At 40.6% G+C, this 24,967-nt stretch overlaps 7 protein-coding genes across 7 annotated transcripts; 3 read left to right on the top strand and 4 right to left on the bottom strand.

The window, feature by feature from the left end:
* Window positions 1-73: 73 nt before the first annotated feature.
* On the bottom strand, window positions 74-757 carry FG386_002013 (U2 snRNP; the record flags this gene model as incomplete). Its single annotated transcript, XM_067341361.1, has 1 exon — window positions 74-757. The coding sequence occupies one exon, from the start codon at window positions 755-757 to the stop codon at window positions 74-76; it is 684 nt and encodes a 227-aa protein (XP_067195616.1).
* A 755-nt stretch (window positions 758-1,512) lies between these two features.
* Window positions 1,513-3,000, bottom strand: FG386_002012 (ankyrin repeat protein; the record flags this gene model as incomplete). The annotated part of the gene is made up of 1 exon (XM_067341360.1): window positions 1,513-3,000. The coding sequence occupies one exon, from the start codon at window positions 2,998-3,000 to the stop codon at window positions 1,513-1,515; it is 1,488 nt and encodes a 495-aa protein (XP_067195615.1).
* A 1,680-nt stretch (window positions 3,001-4,680) lies between these two features.
* Window positions 4,681-6,792, top strand: FG386_002011 (uncharacterized protein; the record flags this gene model as incomplete). Its single annotated transcript, XM_067341359.1, has 1 exon — window positions 4,681-6,792. The coding sequence occupies one exon, from the start codon at window positions 4,681-4,683 to the stop codon at window positions 6,790-6,792; it is 2,112 nt and encodes a 703-aa protein (XP_067195614.1).
* Window positions 6,793-8,179: 1,387 nt separating this feature from the next.
* On the top strand, window positions 8,180-16,160 carry FG386_002010 (putative Armadillo/beta-catenin-like repeat protein; the record flags this gene model as incomplete). Its single annotated transcript, XM_067341358.1, has 2 exons — window positions 8,180-8,195; window positions 8,479-16,160. The coding sequence occupies 2 exons, from the start codon at window positions 8,180-8,182 to the stop codon at window positions 16,158-16,160; spliced, it is 7,698 nt and encodes a 2,565-aa protein (XP_067195613.1).
* Window positions 16,161-17,286: 1,126 nt separating this feature from the next.
* Window positions 17,287-18,619, top strand: FG386_002008 (uncharacterized protein; the record flags this gene model as incomplete). The annotated part of the gene is made up of 3 exons (XM_067341356.1): window positions 17,287-17,501; window positions 17,566-17,884; window positions 17,951-18,619. 3 exons carry the CDS (start codon window positions 17,287-17,289, stop codon window positions 18,617-18,619), a joined length of 1,203 nt encoding a protein of 400 aa, XP_067195611.1.
* Window positions 18,620-18,643: 24 nt separating this feature from the next.
* Window positions 18,644-19,348, bottom strand: FG386_001997 (uncharacterized protein; the record flags this gene model as incomplete). Its single annotated transcript, XM_067341345.1, has 1 exon — window positions 18,644-19,348. One exon carries the CDS (start codon window positions 19,346-19,348, stop codon window positions 18,644-18,646), a length of 705 nt encoding a protein of 234 aa, XP_067195600.1.
* Window positions 19,349-20,334: 986 nt separating this feature from the next.
* Window positions 20,335-22,800, bottom strand: FG386_001986 (uncharacterized protein; the record flags this gene model as incomplete). The annotated part of the gene is made up of 2 exons (XM_067341334.1): window positions 20,335-22,674; window positions 22,765-22,800. 2 exons carry the CDS (start codon window positions 22,798-22,800, stop codon window positions 20,335-20,337), a joined length of 2,376 nt encoding a protein of 791 aa, XP_067195589.1.
* Window positions 22,801-24,967: the final 2,167 nt, after the last annotated feature.

Genomic DNA, 24,967 nt, shown 5'->3' with positions numbered 1-24,967 from the left:
GTGAAACACAAATGAAAGCAATAAGGTAATTACAGTGCTGAACAGCTAAACATGTGAAAAATTATGATCAACGTTATTCCATTTGATTCTTACTTTTAATTTTAGTCTCTATGAGTCTTTCAGCATAGTTCCCGTGTCTCTCATTTTTAGAGTTTTGCTTGTATGCATAGGAAACGGTAATCTGTTCATTATAGAAAAACTGACCATTAAGTCCGTTAATTGCGGAATCTGATTCTTGAAATGAGGAAAAATTAACAAATGCACTGTTCTTTATTTTGTTACTATTATTTGTTTCGTTTCCGACTATTTTCAAAGACAATATTTTGCCGAAATTAGAGAATATCTGAAAAAGAAACTTCTCGTCTATCTCGGGTGCTAAATTACCCACATATAAATTCGCACCTATGTCCAATGGCTTCCTGTCATTGGATGCCCTGCTGCATCTAATTTGTTTGGTGTACAGTTTAACGGAGTTCATTATTTTTTGTGCGTACTCCACATCAGACACATTCTCGAACTCTATAAATCCAAATCCAGAGTGGTTTCCCGTTACCTTGTCTCTCGGTATATGCACCGATCTAACTGGACCACATTGCGAGAACAACTCAGCCAGTAACTCCTCATCCACCTTATTGTCAATGTTACCGCAATACAAAGTTGCCTCTTGGTTCCTCTCATATATTTGCTGTATCTCCGGAACACCTGCGACACCTGTTGCAGCATTCGCGTTACCTCCGGCACCTCTACTTTGTAACATCCTTCAATTCGTATAGTAATGCGGCCTCGTATCCAATAATTTCCTTTATACTGAATCCACGTAATTCAGGAGTGTCATGCTTTCACCCCTCCGAAAAACCCTTTCGGCACTTTACACCCCTTTTCTGCGCAATTCCCTGTCAGACAATCCTATTTCCCGACAAGAGCAGTCTGAAAAGTGCCCGCCCCATACTCTCGCCACATGAGTCTCCTGGTTCAAGCGAGGAAAAAGGGTGGGTTTAAAGCGCACTCGGAGGGACTCGAACCCTCAACCTCAGCCTTAGGAGGGCTACGCGCTATCCAATTGCGCCACGAGTGCGACTCCCTGGCCGGCCTTTTACCACAGATCAAGAGATAACAAGGGGAATTTGGAGACGGCATTTTCGGTTAGCTTCGAGGTGGAGCAGTAACTGCACGGAGGTTGGAAAGACCGCTCATGCCGGTTAAGTGACGCAAATGGGAAGAAAGTGACTTACGGTGAGCCGGTGCATGTATGCTTGAGAAGACACGAGTGTGGTTGTGAGTGGGAGAAGCCGAAAATAAACTAAAAATTGATATATCAGGTTAAATGTTTAATTCAGAGTTGCGTTTTAATTCGAGTAGAAACGAGCATTCACATGAGCACTTATTAAGCTCTGAGAACGTTAACCGAAAGGTGCAGGTCTTTCGCTTTGATCGCATTAACTACTCCCCAAATAGTAAGGTGGTGAGAAACAGCTTTGTGCCAGGGCCAGTGGGTTAATACACGTATCGTTTTTATTGCACACTATTGATACGTCTGTTGTTTCTTTTAAGGATATTCCTGGCATTAACACGTTCCTTGTCTTCCTGTCTAATATAATTCCAGTCTTGTTTGGATATTTTGCCTTCAGAGGCGAGTTGTTTAAGCATGTGACAGAAAACCCCACCAATTGTTTTCCTCCTGGAGCCGTCTGCGGTTTTAATGCCGCCTAGGTTCTCGACTTTCATGGTGTTTTCGTAAATCTCAAGTGTTGTTTGTGACCCAATTATTTTGATAACACGGGCAAGAAACTCAACCTTCGGCTCCTTTAGACCGGTAACAATTGTGTTTAGCACTACACTCTCAAGGGGATCTAACTCAAATCCCCTGACTAAACTTTGACTATCTGCAGCTCCGACAGCCTCTTTCGAAACTGACTTTAAATACTCCTTCATCTTGGCATGCTCTCTGGTGATCGCCAAACTCAAAGGAGACATGTCCCATATATCTTTTACGTCCACCATTGAACCATGACTAACTAGGAGCTTGGCGATCTCGACATTTCCTGCCAATGAAGCAATGTGCAAGGGTATTCTGCCGTACTTGTCTCGAGAATTCACGTCCGCTCCCTTATTGATTAACCATTTAACATATTCCAAATTGGTTCTAAACGAGGCATAGTGCAGAGGCGTCTTGTCATCCTGGTCCCTATCATTAACATCTGCCCCATTGTTGAGCAGTAGCTCTGTTATCGTTGAGTTACACTTAATTGCAGCGAAGTGAATTGCCTTGCTGTTTATTGGACCTCCTCTGCAGGGAGCACATGTATGCGGCAAATCCAGCTGAATGTCAGCACCTTTAGACAACAATAAACTGACTATTTCCGGGTACTTCTTGGACACGGCTATATGCAGGGCCGTCCAGCGTTTATGGTCCCTTTTATTTATGTCGCAGTCAAACTCCAGCAGAAGCTTCATTGTTGGAATCCAACCACACGCAGCTGCATAATGCAGTGCTGTACGACCAACTTTATCTGTATATTTAATGTCGGCTCCTTTAATTAGACAGGACCTTAGTATATCTGTTTTTCCCAGAAACGATGCTTTTAACATACTGTTGTTCACATCCATTGCCGCAATGCACACTTCATCTCCCAAGTTTTCCTCTTCCTGGGAAAACGGCGTCCCTTCTTGCGCATTTAATGTCAAAGGGTCATTTTCCCCAATTCTGCTTGAATTACCCTTTTCACCTAGCATAAACTCAACCCCGTCTTCATCACGTCTAGATGCTGGACGCGAAAGTGGACTGTCATTCAGATACAACTTTTCAGTGTTAATTCCGTCAAAGCCTTTTAAGATCGGAAAAAGAAGATCAGAATCGTCCGCGTTTAGACACTCATAGATAAATTCATATATTTCATGGTTGAGCTCATCAAATTCACCAGCATCACCACCGCCTCCTTGCGTCGTAAAACAGCTCTCTACGTCAGAAACCCTGTTAGTCTTGTGCTTTTCCAGTTCCATAATCCTCCTGTCAGCAAATAATTGTATGTCTATCACTATCCTCTTCTAATCTCTCTTCACGTGAACGCAAAAAATAAAACTAAGCAATTAACACACTTTCCCACTTATTCCTCTTCACTTACACCAGATCTTGTATTTGCCCTTCCTAAGAAAATCAACCCCTAATTCCCTTGTGTGCCACCCTCTCTCGGATTGATAAAGCCAGGCATCTAACACACCTATATTTGCCGTTCTCTCCTTTTTAAAGTAAGAAACGGCGCAAATCCTTTTTCGCCCTTATTTGCTTTCCGCCTTTTCTCCCTCTTTTTGTTTACTTAACCGAGATTATCCCGAGGTTCCCGCCTAAAAACGGGATGCCGTTTTTATTGGTGTGGCAAATCAGACAACGGGCTGCTCGCAATTGATTGTGCTCCCTGCAAAAAGAGACTTCATTTGTCTTTCGCACTCCAGAAGTGCTTGCTGTGTTGTTTCCATGTTTCTGTGTGTGCCATGTTCAAGCAAGAACAGAACGTTCAAATACCAATTTGCATGCATGCGTATACATCCGTATACATGCGCAATCCCTGCATGCTTCCTGTCGCTGTTTGTTTTGCTGATACTCCAGTTTGTCCCTCCGTGCGCTCTCATTGGTTCTGGACGCCGTACCGTCTGCGTTTCTGGAGTTCCGACTTCTGGAACTAGCGCATTTCCTGGAGACAAGGTTTTGTATGTAGTTTCCCGATGTTTCTTGTGTCGTTCCGGCGGCCTGGAAAGACGAGCTTATCCAGACGCTTTTCTTTGAGGATCGGAGAGCAGAGAAATCAGGTCACCATACCGTGCTTGGTATCCTCGCGCTTTCGTATGGTCGTGTGGTCCGAGAATCCACCAGCAGCGGTGCTCGGCTAAATTGGGCTCAAAAACGAACTCGCGATTTGGATACTCCGTTCTGAAACAACGAAAAGAAAGCCTCCACGCACGAAATTGTCCGGAGCTGGATATCCACACCGACCTTTTTTCAAACCTAAAAGTGGTCTAAACGAGTCGGAACAAGGGAAACCAGTTTGTTTGGGACGAATCTACGTAAAAAGCGAAGAATCTGATAATTTAGGTGGAATAGAAACATAAAAAGGTGAAGCTAAAATGAGCATAAACAACGCGAACATGGGTGTCTGGCCTTGTCTATCTTCCTGACAAAAGTACATATTAAGTGCATTTTTCCTGCAAATAAATCGGGCTCCAAACAAAAATACGCATACTTATAATTTATATAAAGGATTATAAATATTAGTGCATTTAACATATACCAACTATATAGTTAACTATAAATTCAGTGGCGTCATATGTACCCGTCATTTTTTTCCATTCACCCGAGCGGGAAGTTTCGGTACCTGGTTATGTCTTCGACCAATGCTACAACTTTTAAAGGAAAAAGAAAGAGGGAAAATTGGAGATTAAATAGGTAAATATATTTAAAAATAAATACGTATAATGAATTAAAGTTTGAAATAGGAAATTGTATTATTAACATCGACAATAATATAATAATAAACAAATAAAGGGAATCAAGATATTAAGTTGTTTTGAATACCTTGTATAGTTATTGTCATATAAGTAAGAAAGTTAGATTCGGATATATATAAACATATATCTTTTGATGGTTAATTTGGAATAAGTATAGGAAATAGAAACAACAATAGAATAATGGCGAATATGTATGTCTTGTTATCATTTACATTTAGCTTGCTTTCCCTGTTTGCAGGGAAGGTTCTATCTGTTGACAATGGGTTTATATGTCAGTGTTACTGTTCTTTGTCGGAGTACATTTTTGAAGAAGGTAAACTAAAAGTGGACTCGGTCAAGTACTTCGTAGATATTAAACCTCAAATTCTACCACTTGCTGGAAAGGAGGGTGTGGCGTCGTTTTCGAATTCCCAACCAGGTTTAAGGATATTGAATGGTGAAAAATACTTGGAGTACAGAACAGGTACAGTTGCTTTATGGAACTCTGATTTTGATTTGAGCGTTTTGTCATCAGTAGACAAGCCGGATGGCAAACATTCAATGATATCAATGATAAATTCTTTTGACGATGTGTTCATAACTGTGAATCGTATCTCGAAGTCATCTCTTCTAAAGAATACTTCTCCAGCAGTGATGATATTCAAGAACTCCAATCCCGAAAATGATAACGATGAATACAGACAGAAATACTGCGAGAGAGTGTGTCAGAGACCAGTATCGTCATTGAAGCAGTACTCGTATTCTAAGACAGAGTTTGTTGAACTGTCACAAAATGGGAACTTGTTTAATCAGTACCCGACGAGAGACTCTATTTACTACCCAAGCATACAAGATTCCATAAGATCGAACTCCGGGAGAGGAATGTGCTCCGAACTAGCCTCCTCAATCGATGGCGTTAAGAGCTCATGGAAGCAGGTGTTTGAAAACATTAGGAATGTTAAAACTGAGAAATTGCTTTTAGAAGAAATGAAAAATAAATACCCAGTGTTGACTATGGCGGCTTCAAAGGCCGTTATCGTTGATTTGTCAGAAGATTCGAAGAAGGATTATGAGAAATCAGGCACATCAAGAGTGATTTCATTTGAAAGATCCCTTAAAAGAGATTCTGATGTTAACATTGTTAAATTCCCAGAAAACATTCCGCCTATTTTCGAGCAGCCGCTCACACCATTGTTTCAATTCAGGGCAAAATTGGTGTCTAAAAATGGTGTTTGGGTCGTAGAAGAAATTTACTCAGGAAGCAAAACAAGAATCTATGAATATCCTAACGAGTACTTGAATTTCCTACTTTCGGATGACGAATTAGAAAAAATACTTGTTTCTCAAAAAGGTATTGTTGAAAAATGGGCTGCTGATTATTGGAATGCAGGCTATGCTGAAACACATGTGGTTATGCCTGCTCCACTGGAATCTGTAGAACCAATTTCTAGAGAGCAAGGCCTGGATAAACTCGAGGAATGGATTCGTGCCAAAGAAGAGCAGGTTCGCGCACATAGTGGAGATACTCCCATTTCTCTATTGCAATTTGCATCAGTACGCAGCCAAGCTCAACCTGGTGAGTCAAGCGAGGATGACAGTCCAACACACGAACAATTTGGATCGAAGGAGCTTTACATTGTTTATTATGGCGTCATGACTCTGAATTGTTATAGTCAACAGATGGGACCAGAAGTAGGTAATAATGTGTTTTTGAACAGAGTTGTATTGAATTTGTTCCCAGACACATTAATTAGACGTGATGGAGTTGACACGTTTAAAAAGATACATATACCAAAGAAGGTCAAAAGATGGGTAAACATAAGAAATATATTCAACAGCAATAACTCTATCGAAAATATAATAAGAGGATCTTCATATAGCTTTGCTCTCCAACTTGCCAGATACAACCCTCAATTATACCTTGTAATTTTCAGAGACCTAAAGAATGTGTTTGGATACTTAAATAAGGATTTGTTCGCAAAAAATACCTGCAGTATTCCTAAGAACAAACATCACGTCGAGACTGTAATGGAAACATCTGAAACTCTTCAAAGTGGTGTGAATAAGGTGTTTACTTCTAGTTCCGTTAACGTAATTTCCCTTAATAGAATCAGGTTTACCGACGTGAACCACTTCAACTTGCTCCTAAACATCATGTCAAAGTGTCTTGGTGTTTTGCCCCCAACTTCGAGGGTAAGAGTCAGCGAACACTTCGAGGACCGTCACTCCGTTGTTAGCGATTTTGTATGCGCTATAGATGAAAAAGAAGAGAACTACTTGTTACAGTTATATTCAAGATACGATATGAATTAGACGTCAGTCACGGATGCATTGTTTGATCTTCACTTTCCGTCGTCTTTGTACAAACATGTCTTTTCCACACAACAACATATTACTTTCTATACTTACTTTAAACTAGGAGAATGTCAATCTGAAACACTCGTAAATTTTTATTTCACTTTATTCATTTCCTTTCTTTTCCAAGACGTGCATGCGCTATGCGTGCATGCAGCCATGTGTTATACTAAATTTACGTGTCAATTTCCACAGGGTTCCGCATGTGTGGGAGGTAGACTGATAAATTCGAAGCAATACTAGAGGGGAGTGCGGAGCTCGCTCAAATTAAATGATACGGCCTTTAAAATAAGTAAAGGCGGCTATTTTAGCAAGTATAAGGCAAGATAGACTAATTGCGCTTAACGGGACGGCCTGTTTGTGTGAGCTCCGATGCTGGTTTAATTGTACAGGTGCTGAAGCACGCCACTCAGTCGCAGGCAACTTAACATTAAGCAGGGAAAATCAATTTCCTCGACGGAGTCTTCACTGATTAAAATACGAAGCATTCGATGGAGGCCGAACATTGAATAGGTTTGGCTAAACAGGTCGGTGCGCCAGCACCTGGTTTTATGGAGCTCGGTTTAGAGGGAAAGTCACTGAGACTCAGAAAACGGCTAAGGAGGAACTGAAACAACGCACAAAGAGGCGGGCCGCAGAATCATGGCAGTAAAATACATCAGTTGAACGCCTTCTGACTGGACAAGGCGAGCTGAAAAAAGGCCTTTCACATTCAGACCAACCTTAAGGCCCTCAGAATTACCAAGCATTTCACAATTAGTTACGAAGCAGTTCGTATTTGCGCGCAATCAGGCACGAAAAGCCTAAAACAACTGCCGGAGACAGTTACCAACGGACATCTGGTCCAGGGAGGGATCCTCGAGTCTTCCCTTGGACGAAAGCGAGCTAAACCCTCCGTAAGTTTGGCTCTGAACATGGAGAAACGACAACACGGACCAGTTGACAAAAATCCGAGCACTTTGCACGCACTACAGGTGCCATGCAAAATAAACAGAAAAGCCCGCATTTTGACTCTCGTGTATAAGCAGGACGCGGGTATTTAAGCAAATCCAGAAAAACTATCTTATTCGCGCCTACATGCAATTTATATCTTATAAACGAGGTTAAGAATCTACTTTTATACTAAATCAAGAGAGCTGATTCTGGAAGAAGGAAGTTTAAATGAAATAAATTGCATACAAGGAGAAGGAGTTAGGTGCACTTGTTTTTTCTTTTTTTAGATTTGTTTAAATACTTGGTGAATTTTTTCATTTATATATATTTACTTAATACAATTAAAAATAACACACAAAGAGAATAATATAACGCATTTAAGTTACGGCTATAAAGCCAGAATATTGCAAAAATGGCAGTAACAAGAAGTAAGTTTCCCCGATTGCTTTGGCTTAATTCCGCTTGACTGAATGGACGATAAAAGGAGGCGAGGATGCAGTGAGTTTTCCTGCTTGAGAACACGTTTCTGGCCTGCCACACATGTTCCATTACGGACTACGTCGCCTCCTCCTTGCCATGCGCCTGTTCCACTTCACCTCTATCTGGTGGAATCAAGTTAAAGCGATTCACTGCTTTTTCGGAACATTGTTAACTAACTGCAATGTTTTAACATCAACAACAAAATCTCACCTTGTGAAATCTAAACTACAGCACAACGTGCTCCCGACAATGGGGTTGCAACTGCAATATCATCTGCAAACCAGCACAAGAAGTTTAAGAGAATGTTGTTGTTTTCGCTAAGGTCACTCAGCGATCTGTGTGTTCCCCCGACACTGCTGTACAAGGAGAACTCCTTAGATGCGATCCAGAGGGGAGTACTGGAGCTAATGAGTGAGGCACTGCAGCAGTTCCAGGACGACGAAGACATATCAACAAACTGCGTGAGGATAGTATTTGGTATATCTGAATTTATGAAGGAGGCTCAGGATGGGGAGATAATTAACATGTTTATATCGGGCAATGGATCTTCAATCATTTCAATGGCAGTAAACAGCCTTATAGAGACTAGCGAGAGCGGTTTGGTGCCTATAATATGCTCCACAATAGAGAACTTATTCTCGGTCAATGCAATAGATGCCGAGGTGGCGGCGAAAACGCTTGGCAGATTTTTTGAAAGCAAGTACATAGGCAGTTCCGAAATGGTAAGAGTAACAAGTGCAATATGCTCAATAGCACAGGCCGAAGCGGGAGCCATTGCATTTGCCCAAGCAGGCATAGGAACCAAGGCTCTTTCGTTTGCCCACAATTGGTCAAAAACAGACAATGAATCGGCAATATTAGTCGAGAATTGCCTAGAGATTGTAAAGCTATGCGCAAATAATGGTGATGCACCAGAGGATGCGCTCAAGGCAGTTGTACACATAATCGATTTATATCGTAACCGTAGAGGCGTCACTGAAAAGGGTGGTGCTTGCTTGGAGATGTTCATGAATCCCCAGAAATTGATGGAGTGTTTAGTTGTTATTAAATCGCCAACATCAGATATATCGCAGAAGGACGATGCGCTGACAATGCTGTCCGCAATGGCTTACGTGTCTTCATTTGCGGACGAAATCGTACGTCAAGGTGGCATTTCCCTGGTTGTAGAAGCGCTTAATCAAGGTGTGGCTGAGTACTCGCAGAGTTCGGATGAGGAACACATCAATAGATCAAGTCGAGTCATTGTGGGTTCGCTCAGGGTCCTAGCAAGAGTCGCGTCTAACCCGTCCAATGTTGACACGCTAATAAGCTCTGGTGGAATAGATGCAATCTGCGCCTCATTCGCAACATGTATAAATAACCTGGAGATATCTACGGCGGTGTGCCAATCTCTGTATCCTCTGTTCGTACGTGAGACAACTGCAGTGGCAGCCGCGTCAATAATGGGTGATTTGCTGCAGCTGTTTTATGCGAATGTAGAGAACGACAAAGACTTCACGAAATGCGCCGCTGACTTGCTGTCAATTGCATCTCAGCACGCTCCTTTGGCAGAGGCATTAATAAGCGTGCAGAGTGTAGAGATAGTAGCCACGTGTTTGAACTACTACTGCGATGATGCGGCCTACCAGGCAGCCTCCTTAAGTACGTTAAATCATCTGGCACCCTTTATAAAGTCTTTGCAGGCAATATCTGAGTTTGGAGGCATATCTGGCATAGAAAAGTCGATTATGGAGAACGTAAACGACGAGACTCTGGTCACGGTTGCGATACAACTGGTAGAGAAGCTCTCCAATGTCTCGGAGAGTGCAGTATATCTGAGCCAGGGCGAGATGGTGAATGCGATCCTGGAGGCAATGCTGGTGCACAACTCGAACGAGTATATCCAAAAGGCAGGTCTAAACATTCTAGAAGTGATTGCAACCGATAAAGATGTTACGCTCCACACAAATAACTTGCCGAAAGTGGCACTTTCAGATCCAAATGCTGCATACAAAGACTTGGCAGCAATAGCAGGTTTGTGCAAGATATCAACTTTGACGCCTCTGTTTGCATCTTTGAGTATTTGTGATGACATACTAAGCTACGCGAGAAAGTGGATATCGGAGAATCCATTCGAAGGACAGGAAAGATTGATATCGGCTGCGTTTCAGACAACGAGTACATTGAAAATATCCGAGGCATCTGGTGATTTGGGCCCAACTATTGTTCAATTGTTAGATATAGCAGCGATGCCACAAATGAAAACATTCGCAGAGAAGAACACAAATGACAACCCTGTTGTAGAGAATATGAAGGCGGTTAGGAGCTTAACGGAGGTGCAGAGGATAGGAAGCGATGAGGTTGTTGTGGACGTTGTTAATTCGTTGGTGTCCACAATTAGAAAGTACATTGAAAACCGTGTTGTGCAGTTGCAATGCATCAAGTCGTTCTGTATCATAGGAGAGAACGAGAGCGGTGCCAAGGCGGAAATAGAGAATGGTGTAATTAAGGTTTGTTTGGCGTTTTTGCAAAGAACGAAGGTGTTGGTTGATTGTCAAATAGCAGGTTTTACACTACTGACGCTTTTGATCAAGTACTCACCGGATGCTATAGAAATATTAAGGAAGTCAGGTGCGATAGAGATAGTACAGGGAGCAATGAGACTGCACAATCGCAATTCGGAATTGAGATTGATACTGGCACCGTTGGCACTGGCACTAGTGCCTGTGAATGAGATAAAGAAAATAATATCGGAGAAGGTTGGTGAGATAAAGATATCTCTGGATTCAAGCGACTTAAAGACGATATTGCAGGCATTAACTACGTGCAATGAATTAGCGGTTACGCCAGAAGGATGCAGATTTGTTACATCTGAAGGCATACCAGCGCTGCTGTGTAAGATTGAAGAACTGGCGAGTAGCAGATTGAATACAGAAGAAGCAATAGTGGCGCAGAACGTACTGTGTGCGATGTCAACACTTTCTTCCTTAATATCTACATCGAGAGTTGGTAAGGTTTCACTGGTTAAGAACAACGTCATATTGACGCTGTTGAACGTCTACAAGAACCTGTCAAAGTGTCCGTTTAATGAGGAAATAGAGACAGGCATTGTGGATGACCTGGTTGTCATAGCCAATTTGGTTAGATTTGACATGAAAGTTGCAGAGACAAGTTTCGAAAATGGAGCGGTTCAGTTGATATGCACCAGTTTGGACAGTTTCCAAGAGAACGAGAGAATATTGGGTTCCGCTTGCAGTGCAATAGCGGCTATGGCCACGTCTCCGAAAAGAGTGGAAGGTCTTTTGGCAGAGCCGTCGTTTAACAGTCTTCTGACCAGATTGGTAAATGCAGTAAACGTGAGCTCTAAGTCGGAGGTGAGAGTAAGATGTTTAAACGCGATAAATGACTTGATAAGCAGCCACGATACATCTCTGATTCAAATAACGACTGATGCGGGAAGTATAATAGCAGCACTTGGCATTATAGATAGATATCCGTCAGAGACACAGCAGATAAGATCTGCCTGCAGAGTATTGAACTTTATTGGTAATTATGTTGACATAAGAGCATATTTTGAGCAGGACTTGCACAGATGCGTTGAGGTTGTTTTGAGGGCAATAGACGCCCAGAAGAACAATGAGGAGTGCATGCAGGACCTGTTAGTATTGTTGAACAACTTAACTAGCTCTGAGGACAATACAATCTTAAGGGAGTGTGCAATAGTGGAGCTGATGCAGAACGTAATGATGGTTCACAACGATAATCCAGCAGTAATATCGAAATGTGGGGAGGTTTTGTCAAAGTGTGGTGCTGACGAAACAATAAAGAATTTGATGATAAGCATAATAAATACACAGCAAGAGAACGGTCCGGACTGTCCGAGAGAACTGGATCAGCTTTGCAGACAATTGGCCGTGTTTGTGACGGCGCAGCCGGAGAATCCGGATGATGCACTACAATATACAGAAGCGTGCTTACAGTCTCTTGTGGCAGCGGCAACGGAATACTCCACTGACGTGAGACTGCTTTCGAGTATAGCGGTTTTAACTCAAAGAATAACGGACAGAGCATTTGACAATTCGGAGGATTCATTTGGTTCTTGGGCGGTGGCCACTTCAGGAATGATGCAGTATATAGAGGATAATCTAGAGGACATGTCTGGCAAGGCAGTGTCTACGAAGCGATATGTCTGTTCAGGTATAAGAATACTAAGTGGGTGTTTAAACAATCCATATACGAGAAACTATGTGTTAGAGAGGTGTAATAATGGCACATTTTTGCCACACATTTGTGAGATATCTGAGAAATACCAAAACGACCCCGAGGTCGTTGCTGAAATATACGAGTTCCTGAGAATATTGGCGGAGGACAGCGTGGGAGCACAATATGTAGCTCAAACCCCGATGGGAGATATATCAAATATAATCACGAACATAAGGAAGCATCGCAAGAACGACACAGTGTCCGTCGAAGGTATGAATTTGATAGGGAACTTGGTTGTAAATGGAGGTGTTGATTCGAGTTTGATATGTTCCGTTAACGGACTAAACGAATTGCAGGGACTGACCGAGGGATCACTAAAGTCTGATATTAGAGATGCTACACTATGTGACTTAATGACAAAGTTGATATCTTCTTCACATGAGATAGAAGACAAATCGTTGTTATCACGTCAAATAAGGAGATGCAGAGCATATGACGACGATCAATCACTGAATGAGAATCGTCGCGAGGGAGTGGCAGTTGCAGTGTCGAAGTTAATAGGTGCATCGGTCTCTGTATCTGATAAAGCAAAAATACAGGGTGTGGATTCTCCAGCGGAGATACTATCAATGATTCAAACATATCCAACGTCACCGGATGTAATAAGAGAATCAACTAAAGCATTGACGCCAATGATTAAAGCTAATGAGAACGCATCGTCAATAGCATTAAATTCAGTGTTGCCAATATTAGGTACATCTTCGGTACAAATTATAGGTTCTGATCCATACGTAGCGGATGCAGTAGCAGATATGATGCTAACGCTTGCCAAGATACAAGGAATGGGAGTCGAGATGTCTCAACAACAAGTTACTGATGATATACTAAATTCGATAGCTCAATTAGGGGATTACTATGGTGATGAATTCGGACAGGGACTCAAGGCGAAGGTAGAGGAGATTACAAATACAATGGCAGCAGATGTTCCGGCAGAATTATCACTAAAGGTTGTTTACGAAATGTTCAAGAGAAGAGAATCTGAGGGACTGTCACTAAGTTGCACAGAGTCTACTTTGGTTATGGAAAAGTTGGAGTATTTGGTTCAAACGATGTCTCAGTATGTAGCAATGCAGAGCATGGAAAGCTCGATAGAGAATGACTTTAAGTATGGTTGCATGGCGGTCCAATTGATATCAGGAATCCAAGAGGATGTTGACTATTTGACTGATAACATGTGGTCGAGGACAATGTTACTGAATTTATCAAATCACAATGCAGAGACCAAGAATTCGATAATATTGGCATTAATAGACATGTCGAAGTCTGAAAAGTCTGCAATACAGTGTGCAACAACGACAGGAGCGGCACAGATAATGTGCGATTTGGTTCAGGAAATACATTCGTCAGCTCAACTTGAAGGATCAGACAGGGAGGATAAATTGGCATTGAGACTTCAGTTGGTTGAAAAGACAGCCGTTAGCAGACAGTTATTCTTGGGCTCCGGCATGCTAGACATATTATTGTCAATATGGGACGCATTTGACAATAAACAATACAATCTGATAACTTTAAGACACGTATTTAGAGCTTTAAGAAGAATAGTGTCTGATGAATTTGTGAGTACATTATTGAACGCGAATGTATTGAAGAGATTAATAACAATAATAAAAGCAAAGACTGATGTTGGAATATTGCCCGATGTATTGTACCTTTTGGGTTCATTGGCGATCATACCGAGCATTAAAACGGACATAGGTGAAAGTGGAGGTATAGAGTTTATATGCGAATTGCTGAAATCATCAGTTAAGATGCCACCTGAACAGATAACGCCAACGGTAACAAACGGTTGTTTAGCATTGGCGAATTTGACGATACAACACACTAACAACAAGCAGTTGTTTATAAAGTCAAAGGGTCCTGATATAATAAAATCGTTGTTCACAGCATACACCGGTTACTGGGATGTAATAAACTCACTTGGTGTACTAATAGTAAATTTGGGATACAAGAAAGACGAGACCAAGAAGGAGTTGGGAGCGTCAGGAATACCAGCGGTAATTGTTCAGTTTTTAAACAATTACAATGGGGAGCAGGAGAGAGTCGCGACAAGAGCATTTATGTCAGTATTGAAGGCAGTAGCCAACTTGTGTTTATTTACACCAAATATATCAATATTCGCAGCAACACGCATAGAGAATGTGTTTGATCACTTACTCCAGGTTTCCAGCAAGTTACCAAAAGAGACAATACTAATGGAACTGAGAACACTATGTAATATAGCATCGGAGAACGAGTCAAGTCAGCTATCTGCATTTGGGATACTGATAAAACCACTGATAAATTTGATTATAAACGCTCCTATGGACGATCCGGACATAAAGAGACTATGTTTTGACGTATTGTCAATGTTGTGCAGAAGTCAGAACAATTCAAAAGAGTTCCATTCAAATGGTGGCACTGATATAATTATAAAACAGTTGTTGAAAAATGACTACGACAATGGGTTTACAATATCAGCAATACATTTGTTGTCCTTGCAAACCAGTGCACAAGAACAGATGGAATATATGATATCAGCGGGTATATATAGAGTGATAATAGGTATCATTGAGAACAAAGACGGAAGTTCTGATTTAAAAATAGCAGCATTTAGATTACTGAGGCGTTGTGTGGCCGATCCAAGCAATGCTTTGGACTTTATAGCAACTGGAGGTGCACAATCAATATGTGAATCTATCAAGAATAGTTCAGATCAGACATTGGTACTGGTTGAAGCAATACGTGTATTGCTTGGTTTGCTTTACTGTGGCAGTCCAGATTTGGAATACAGTTCATCGGATGCGCCAAAAGGATATCAAGTATGTCAAATGGATGTGAATGATTGCAATGTAATTGTCAAGTCAATAAATCACTCAATACAGAAGGAGGAGAACGGCAGACACTTACGATTAATGAGAGCAGGATTTGGCATACTCGTTTATCTTTTATCGGAGAATCTGTGTATTGAGTCAATAGCAAGCACTGAGACAATAAATGTGATGAGTAAATTGATGACTGTATTTGGTTCAGATGGGGACTCGACGGCACTCGTATGTCAATACATAGTATTCTTGAGCAAGTATGCATTGGATTTGGTTCCCGGTATTGTGAATGACGAGTTCAGGAACTCACTTGAAAGCTCAGCATCCAAAGTAAAAGGTCCAAGAAAAGACTTTATAAACGGTGTAAGCACTGCACTGATGTCGGCCGATTATTCATCCTTGCCAATGTTGTGCGAGAATTTTAACTTTGATATAACACATTGGAATGTTGAACCGTATCCAAATGGTGTACAGGACTTGCCTAAGGAAACGAAAGACTTTTTAAGAAATGGAGGAAAATTCAAGATAGTATTAGACGGAAAATTGCGTGACGAATTCATTTGGAGAGCGTCACAAGATTTGTATAAATTAGAGTGGAAAATAGGCAGCAAGGACGCCGAATATAGCAACTCCCTTCCCATTGTCAAGGTGAGAAACATATGGAAGGGTTTGCAAAGTAATGCATTGAAATCTGCAAATATGATCGAGCCCAGAAAGATCACGGGACCAACATGCTTCGTGATAGTAGGTCCGCCCTCGGAAGACCAGCCACAAGGCATGGAAATATCATTAAAGGCCAAGTCAAAGTCCGAGAGGGACTCAATGATAGAAAATTTGGTAATGTGGAGAGAAGCAGGTACATACCATTAAGTTTGTGAGGGTGGGTAACAAGGCGAGTCGTAAAATGCGTGTGTTTTTCTAAAGACGTGAGGATGCGTATAAACAGACTTTTTAATCAAATGTATTTATGTATTTAGATTCATTTGTATATATCCATATTTATATATGAACGAATATGCGTATGTATGAGTGTGCATATGTACTGGTGCACAAGCTGGATGGATACAGATTTTTATTATTGTTATAATAAATACACTAGTTCCAACTTTAAAATACAACGAAAGAGTTTGAGAACACAACAGCAACTGGATTGACTTGAGGTTAAGAGGTTTAAATCCAGGCGTTTAGAGTTTTCCCCAGGAGCGAAAATAAAACAATTGAAATACCAATTATCTATTTTTTGCAAGCAATCACATTTGTTTTCGCTGATTTGTCAATACACCAAGTAAGTAGATAAACAGTTATGTTTAACAAGTGCCAAGCCAGAAATGTTCATTTTTCACCAAGTAGACATTAATGACAAGTGCTGACGGAGAAATGCAAAGAAAGGACGTATTACTGTTAAAATGAGTGTTTTTTCTTGAATTAGTGCAATTCCAAGGAAACGAAACATATTTTAGGAATAGGTATGTGATAAGTATTTCTTTACAACCTTGGGATTTCCAATTTAGCTTCTGCTGACTGAGTTTGACTAGCAATTCATCTGGCTCCCCACACGTCATGGAGTTTCGCATGCAATGCATACCGCCACTTGCATGCACCGCGAGGAACTCCCACGTCACTTGGTCGAGAGGATAGGTGCCTTTCATGGGCGGGTGGCGGGAAGCGGTGGAGGATTCCGATTAATTAATTCATTGTTGACGGTGGGAATGAATAGGTGCTTCGCTTAGTAAAGTGGCTTTTCCTTGTAGGGATTGAGGGCGGTTTGTTTCTTCTGCGGAGGGAGAATTTGTCGAATTCGAACTGGATATGCTCGAGTGCATAGGCTGCTGCGACTTGGAGGTGGGTTTTCAGAAGTGGGTGTTTTGCGGCGTGAGACGAGTGGCTAGAGCATGGACGCTCACTCACTGAGAACACGCGTCTTTCTTCTTTTCGTTGACTCTGACTTTCTTTTCCGGGATTGATTCGTCCCACTTTGCCTTAATGTCACCACTTAATGCAAACACTTGAAAATGAGAAGGGCCTTGACACGCCAGTTGGGTTGTGTTACGACGAGTTTAAGGATACGGTGCTGGTTGCCTGCAACGAGAGTCTGTTTTGCTTCAGTTTTGAAGAAAAGACTCCTGGTTCAAAGGAATTGGCAGTGGGGAACGGGAAAACAGAGTTCGTGAACACAAATGGATTGAGACCTAGCAAGAGTGTGAGAGTGGGGTTAGTTCTTTTGACAGTTTGAAAAGCTGAGCGCGAGTTATTGAGTCTGAACACCTTTTTGCAGAGGTAATATAAGAGGCATAAAAAAAAGCAGATACGGGGGAGTGGAAGTCGAGAGAGGCATTAAGGATGATAAGGAAAAACCAACACAAGTTGAAAACTATGTGTTGGTAAACAGAAAAAACTACCCGGTTATCTTAACTGACTTCGGACTGAGAACAACCAGTACCGTTCACGTTAAAAACGACAAAGACGAGTTAGAGGACGTTTACTCACTTGACTTTGTTATAAATGCATATACAAGTGAGTCAATTATGCTCTTTGGGTGTAAGAATAGAATCTATGTAAGCGACTATAAAAACCCAGAACGAGTATCGTGTATCGTAAGTTTTTATGCCACATAGCAAATCGCCTGTGAATTAACAAAAGTTGTGCCTTGTTTACTAAAGAATCTGAAAAAACAAGTACTAGGCTCGGAAAGCCGTACAAATCGCCAAAAAGGACTAGTTTCCTCTCTTTCCGTTAAGACAAAAGGAATAGGCTGTTTCTCGGTGTTCTCTTCCGGGACGTTTTCGGGAAGCATGTTTTTGCATGATTTGAAGGATGGCGCCACACAAATAAGAATATTTGACAACGAGGTAAAAATGAATGCAATCACAGAGCTTTACTGGTTGGAGGACCCTCACAGCGACGAGAATTTAGAGTATCTTTTGGTTTCTGGGGACAGAAGAAACGACAAGTTTTACATTTGGGACGTGAGGAAACCCAATAAGGTGCTTTGTGAGATTCCTAGAGAAAACAGTGAGATAGACCAAAGATTTGCCATGTGTTTCGACATGAAAAACAAATCAGAACTTGAAATACTTTTTGGAGATTCAAAAGGGAATTTAAATGACGTTAAGCTTTATTTTGAGTGCGAGAAAAGCGAACTTAAGAATAAGATTATCTCACCTAAAAAATATAATATAGACGATAAATCCGTTGCTTTTATTGACATGAATAGGAGAAAAAGCATACTGTTTACTTTATCCGGAGATAGAACGTTGGAATCCAAAAATAAATGCACATTAAAGTTGTGGGATTTAAGGTCACTTAGTAACAGTAGTGAACAAATTTAATTAGAAACATGCACAAATGCTGCTTTAACTCTTTCTTTTTTTGATATTCCCATTGTTATTCTCCCGTTTGTTGTCTTTTATATTGCACTCTTTCAAAATTTCCATGGCTATTTTATTTGCCATTTCGCTGTCATTTATCTCCTTTTCCCGTGACTTTTTCTCCTCAATCTCCCTTTCCCTCGCTTTTCTCTCCCTCATAATCCTCAATTCCTCTTGCTTTTTCCTAATCATATTCAGTTTTTTCGCATCTGAGAAAATATAGTCCCCCCAGTCGTCTTGAATTAAGTTAGCCTCGTCTCTTATGTATTCTACGGTTTCCTTCAGCTCCTCCATTGCATTTTCCACGTAATTCCACTGTTTTTCAGAAAGAAGCAATTTCCTATATAATTGCATGTTACCCATGTACTCGGAAGATATTCTTGAGTAGTTCTCCTGCACTGCCATTGAGCTTCTGAGTAGCGATTTTCTCATCTCCGATACCAACTCAGGATTTGAGGCTCTTAGTCTCAGTCTAAATTCCTCTAAAGAGCAGTCTTGCGGAGCAACCTCATCTCTAAGTTGAAAATAGTGTCTAAGGTCTTTTTTCGGAAACGTAAGTCTCCCAGATGCGATAAAAGCGTCACATAATATGTTGTCTTGTGAATAAGAAGCGCTATAGTCCTTTAGGGAACAGTATATTATAGTTCCGAACAATACTAAGCAAATTATTATAAATAGTATTAACCACATATATATGATTCCCTTATTTCCCTTATGTTAGTATATATTTTCACTCAAGTATTTGCATTCACATATATGTGTATATGTTGTCGCTAATCTTTTTATGTACCAACCCAAATATGCAAGCAATTTTCCCCGTTTTAACTTTAAGGCCAAATCAAAAGGCCACGGATATAACGACAAAAGAAAGAATAACTAAAAGCACCTTTACACTCCCAGCCTTACCTTACCAAATCTCTTATTGCCTAGTTCCTTTTACTGCTATTACTTTAGTCTCTACCACTGCCACCACTTGTTCAGTTTCCGGATTTTTAACGCCAGGATAAATTGTTTTGTTTCCGCCTGCCCCCCGCCGTGAACTAATTATTCACCAAAATCCTCAACTGGCACTTGCCCTGTTCACGGGAGTAGAGTAAAATTCCGGACCTGTTTACTTGGGCCAAACACCATGACGGTTCATTTAGACTCAAAGAGTGGTGGAAACCGATCGTGAAATTCGTATTTAAATAGTTTGTTTTTAAACCGTCTTTGTCTTTCTCGTATTTTCTCCACCACCTGTCACTGCATCTTTCAGTGTTCGAAACCAACTCAAAGGTCGGCAGAAATTCAAAACGCACTCTCTCAAAAAGCTAACTGAACTCTGTAGATACTATGTCTTCGTTGATGTCCAAAAGTCCACCCTTGTGTTATACTGTATCCCAGGCAGGCATTTTACGGCCTGCAGAGATGCATGCATGCACAGACAACTTACCCACATAACTAAATAAATTTCCATCCACATTATTTACATACCTTTGCATGCAACGGATGCAAAATTAATTGAGCACCAAAAATAACACTTTGTTTCGGTTGTGCTTCCAAAAGTGCCAACTGGAGACTATATTTCAGGGACAAGTGACACAAAGCACACTAAAATGTGAAAATGCAGAAGAAAGCGAGAGCGGGACCAGATGAATTAATTCAAACTAAAACAGTCAATGAGGTTATTTTGACAATTAAAAGTTAGCGAACAATGGATCTCTTTGAGTTTGCTTTTGCGAAGAAGAGAACAAAGAAGCCTTTTGAGGGTTGCTGTTACCAACGGAATTTGGATTTTGGGGTTGAATTTGTTGATTAACACTAACGTTCTGCTGTTGCATCATTTGGTTGGCCCTTTGAGGATTTTGGGACTGTGAAAATGGTTGTTGCGGAGCTCCGCCGCGACCAATATTCATTTTCTGGTTAATGTTATTTTGGAGTTGTTGCAAATCGCTGTCATATTGTTCATCAAATTCATTGTTTGTGAGAGCTGCTATATTCGGGTCCCTTTGTAGAATAGTAGCTGCTTTTTTAAGGGTGTTTAATTGGTTATTAAGAGCCCTCCTTTCCTCTACAATGTGATTGGGTTCGTCCAGAAGATCAGAAAGCCTTTCGCTTTTGTTGAATTCATTGTACAACTGGAACTGAAGTTTATCCATAATTTGTCTGACGAGGAAGTGACCAATTATTTTGGGAACAGAATCCCTTATATTTCTAACAACAATAGAGAAATAAGAATCAAGTCTTTTTCTTATTTCCTTTAAAAAGACTTGTGAATATCGTGTTTTTTTCTTGGTGTCCTTATTTTGGGAAAATGGATCCTGATTCCAAAGATTAGCGGAAAGCGAGTTGGTAACACTACCGACTGTTTGTTGAACTTGGGAGAATATTTGCGATGTCTTGGTCTGTTCTCTATTTTGGATTGGCTGACCGTCTGGTCCAATTTGGATATTTGGATCCTGCACAGCACCTTGTTGGCCGTTGCTTCTTGGATCATTTGGACTGTTATTGTTGTTATTAATGACACTTCCATGTTCAGATAGGTACTTTGAGTCGTTTGTAAATAAATAACCTGTCTCCGCCTCAACGAGTTGTTCAAGTATGATTTTGGTTCTCTCTTTCTCCTCAAGCAATATTTCCTGGCTTCTATCAAGTATTTGATCTGACAATTTCGGGAATCTGCTAAAAACCTTATGAGCAACCTTTTGGCTTACATTCTCCAATGCAGACGTAACCTTATCTAAACAATCCATAACTGGCGACTGTATCTTCCTTAAATGAGGCAGTATTAAGTACTCAAACATATCTGGTGATGGAAACCCCGGCATTGAATCGCCCTCGTGCATTCTGATAGCCGTATCAATATCGTAATCAGTAAGTTCTGACGTAACGTCACTTTCGGTATATTCATCCAAAAGTTCATTAAATATGACTCTAATTTGAGCACCGCTAGACATACCATCACCGCAACTACCACCACTATTTCCGTGCTCAAAATAAGTTTGGAGCCTTTTATCATATTTACCACGTATGGTATTCTTGATCATTTCACAATAATCAGTGATCATTGCCCACATAAGTTGTGTTCTATCATTAGTTTCAAGCGGAACAGACTGACCAAATTCATCTAAGCGAGAAGTTAGTGCTCTGATTCTTGTATTTATTTCGCGTCTTATATCAGGTAAAAATGTGCGAATATGTTTAAATAGTACTTTTGTTAATTTTGAAACAAGATTTTTGGTACCTATTAGTTCCGGCGGAAGATTCCTATAGACTGGATGACTTGAAAAAAAATGTATCTCGTCCTCAAGAGCATCTTTAATTGTTTTACCAGCTTTCAAATCAGCAGAGCTTCTATTCTTAACACCGGTATAGCCAAGTCTTAAAGGCACTTCGTCACCATGGAGCATTTTAGATGCATCTGTGCCTCTGTCCATAAGGTCTATTTTTGTAACAACACCAATGGTTCTCAGGCCTTTTGGATCAACTCTTCTTGACAGTTGCAGGGCATCTGAAGTTGACATATCGGCATTTGCTGGTATAACGGCTAGTATTATCGTTCTTGGATCCCTGGCGTATCTAATCGCCATATCCCTGGTAAGCTGTTCTATGTTGTCACATTGGTCACTTCCTTTTAATGGCACTCTTGTTATTCCCGGAAGATCTATAAGTGTTAAATCTGGGCATTGCGTTCCATATATAGTTAATATAATTGGATCATCAACAATTCCTTTGTTTTTACCAGCAACCTCGTCTGTAAGACGATCTATTTCCTCTCTTACTTTTTCAAAATCACTATACTTTTTACTTTTATCCTTCTCAAATATCACATATGCCTCATCAGCACCATTTTTACTAGGTATATGAACAAGACGCATCTCTATTGGTCTTCTAGTTACTATTCCTTCACCTCTTGGAAGAAAGTCAAACCCAACAACTGACTCGAGTACACTGGATTTACCAGAACTTTGTGTACCAACAACACATATTCTTGGTAAATTAATGTATTGTTGCAGTCCTACATCCCTCAATTCATCCTTAAAAGGTTTTATGTGTTAGGTAATTAAATAGTTAGTAGGATGTTAATTAAACTCTGTTTCAAAACAATAATAACATTGAAAACTTACAACCAAACTAATTAGCTTTCTTAAATTCTGGTACATTATTATTATTATTATTTATATATTTCACTTGTAATCGAAATATTAATGTATAAGTAAACAAGAAACAATATATTATCAGTTATTTCAAAACTAAATGCATATTAATGCAAGTGTGTTTTCCTTTTATTTTGTTCTATTTTTATACTACTAGTACTGATAAGGTAATTCTTTATTTACTACACCTTGCCTCAATACTTATATTGCCGTTATTTAAAATAAAATAATTGGTGATATTGCATGAAACTTTTCCTACTATCTATTACTTATGTTCAAGAAAATTAATTATACTTTATTAATGCGTAATATATTTGTGGAATTAATATTAATCATATAAAAGGAGGAAAAACGACCGTTGTTATATATTATATAATATTCCTATTTAATAGACAAATACTGAATACTAGTATTTTTTCTTTTATAGAACAAAAATTACAAATAACCGGATATTCTTAAACATATTTGAGAGAACCAGACGGCCCCTCAATACTTCAATTTCATTCCTTTATAAAAGGTCTACCTTTACATTATACACACACATATTAACACACAAAATTAGGGCCAGTATCCTGTTTTGAATCACTCAGAGTTTTTTGATCTTGTCACTGTTTAAATAACACTGCCAACTTATCTTTTTCTCTCATTTACAATAAAACAAAATCATATGTTTCATCTCACTATTCCATTTATAATCCATTCACAAATACTCTCGGCTCGGCGCCAACCTGCACTTTTTGGCTCTGCTGTTGTTTTTGGCGGTAAACCTGTTTAATAAATGTTATGTAAACCTAAGTTATAGATAAACGTAACTAAGTGTTTTGTTCATCTTTTAATTAACTCCTCTTTGGATCTACTCACTGTCATTTGTACTCTTCCGGATTTTGTGTGAGTGGTTTGTCCTTCAAAAACTAGAATACAACCGGAATAGGAGGGAGAAAACCATTTATTTAGATACATGAATAAAGCATAACAAATTAATAAAATTGAAATAATGACTTTTTCCTTTTTTATTATAGTAGTATATAGAGTTATGTATATATAGCGTTACATTGTGAAGGAGTGGGAAATAAAGAAAAAAAAGGTTTTTATAGAAAACGACTTTTCTTATATAGTACTTGCCTATTATTAAAATTCATATTATTTTAGTGCTCTTTATTCATTTTTTTAATTGTTTTCACAAACTACGATAATTATATAATTTGCCTTATTGTTCTTACTGTCATTGCTATAAGTCTGCAGCTACTCTTGATTAATCACTTACTTGTTGACTTGCATCTTCATTCAAATTGTTTATATCTTCACCTGTTTGTTTGTCATATACCTTATCCTCACCGGTCCTTTTTGTTTTTGATGAGACATTTCTATTTAATAAATCGACATCTTCATCTTCATCAGATTCACTGGATTGCAAGGTTTCTTCAGTGTCTGGTGGTCCAGCAGGCCCTGGTCCTGGTTCTGGGGAAGGAGACTTTGGTGGTCCAGCTGGCCCTGGAACTGGTCCTGGTTCCGGGGAAGGAGACTTTGGTGGTCCAGCTGGCCCTGGAACTGGTCCTGGTTCTGGGGAAGGAGACTTTGGTGGTCCAGCTGGCCCTGGTCCTGGTTCTGGGGAAGGAGACTTTGGTGGTCCAGCAGGCCCTGGTCCTGGTTCTGGGGAAGGAGACTTTGGTGGTTCTGCAGGCCCTGGAACTGGTCCCGGAGATGGAGATGGGAATGCTGGTGGTCCAGCTGGCCCTGGAACTGGTCCTGGTTCCGGGGAAGGAGACTTTGGTGGTCCAGCTGGCCCTGGTCCTGGTTCTGGGGAAGGAGACTTTGGTGGTTCTGCAGGCCCCGGAACTGGTCCTGGTTCTGGGGAAGGAGACTTTGGTGGTCCAGCAGGCCCTGGAACTGGTCCTGGTTCCGGGGAAGGAGACTTTGGTGGTCCAGCTGGCCCTGGTCCTGGTTCTGGGGAAGGAGACTTTGGTGGTTCTGCAGGCCCCGGAACTGGTCCTGGTTCTGGGGAAGGAGACTTTGGTGGTTCTGCAGGCCCTGGAACTGGTCCCGGAGATGGAGATGGGAATGCTGGTGGTCCAGCTGGCCCTGGAACTGGTTCTGGGGAAGGAGACTTTGGTGGTCCAGCAGGCCCTGGAACTGGTCCCGGAGATGGAGATGGGAATGCTGGTGGTCCAGCTGG

Source organism: Cryptosporidium ryanae, assembly GCF_009792415.1.
Source record: "Cryptosporidium ryanae isolate 45019 chromosome Unknown contig_30, whole genome shotgun sequence".
In the NCBI taxonomy this organism is placed as follows: Eukaryota; Apicomplexa; class Conoidasida; order Eucoccidiorida; family Cryptosporidiidae; genus Cryptosporidium; species Cryptosporidium ryanae.
This window is presented reverse-complemented; position numbering and strand designations above follow the sequence as displayed.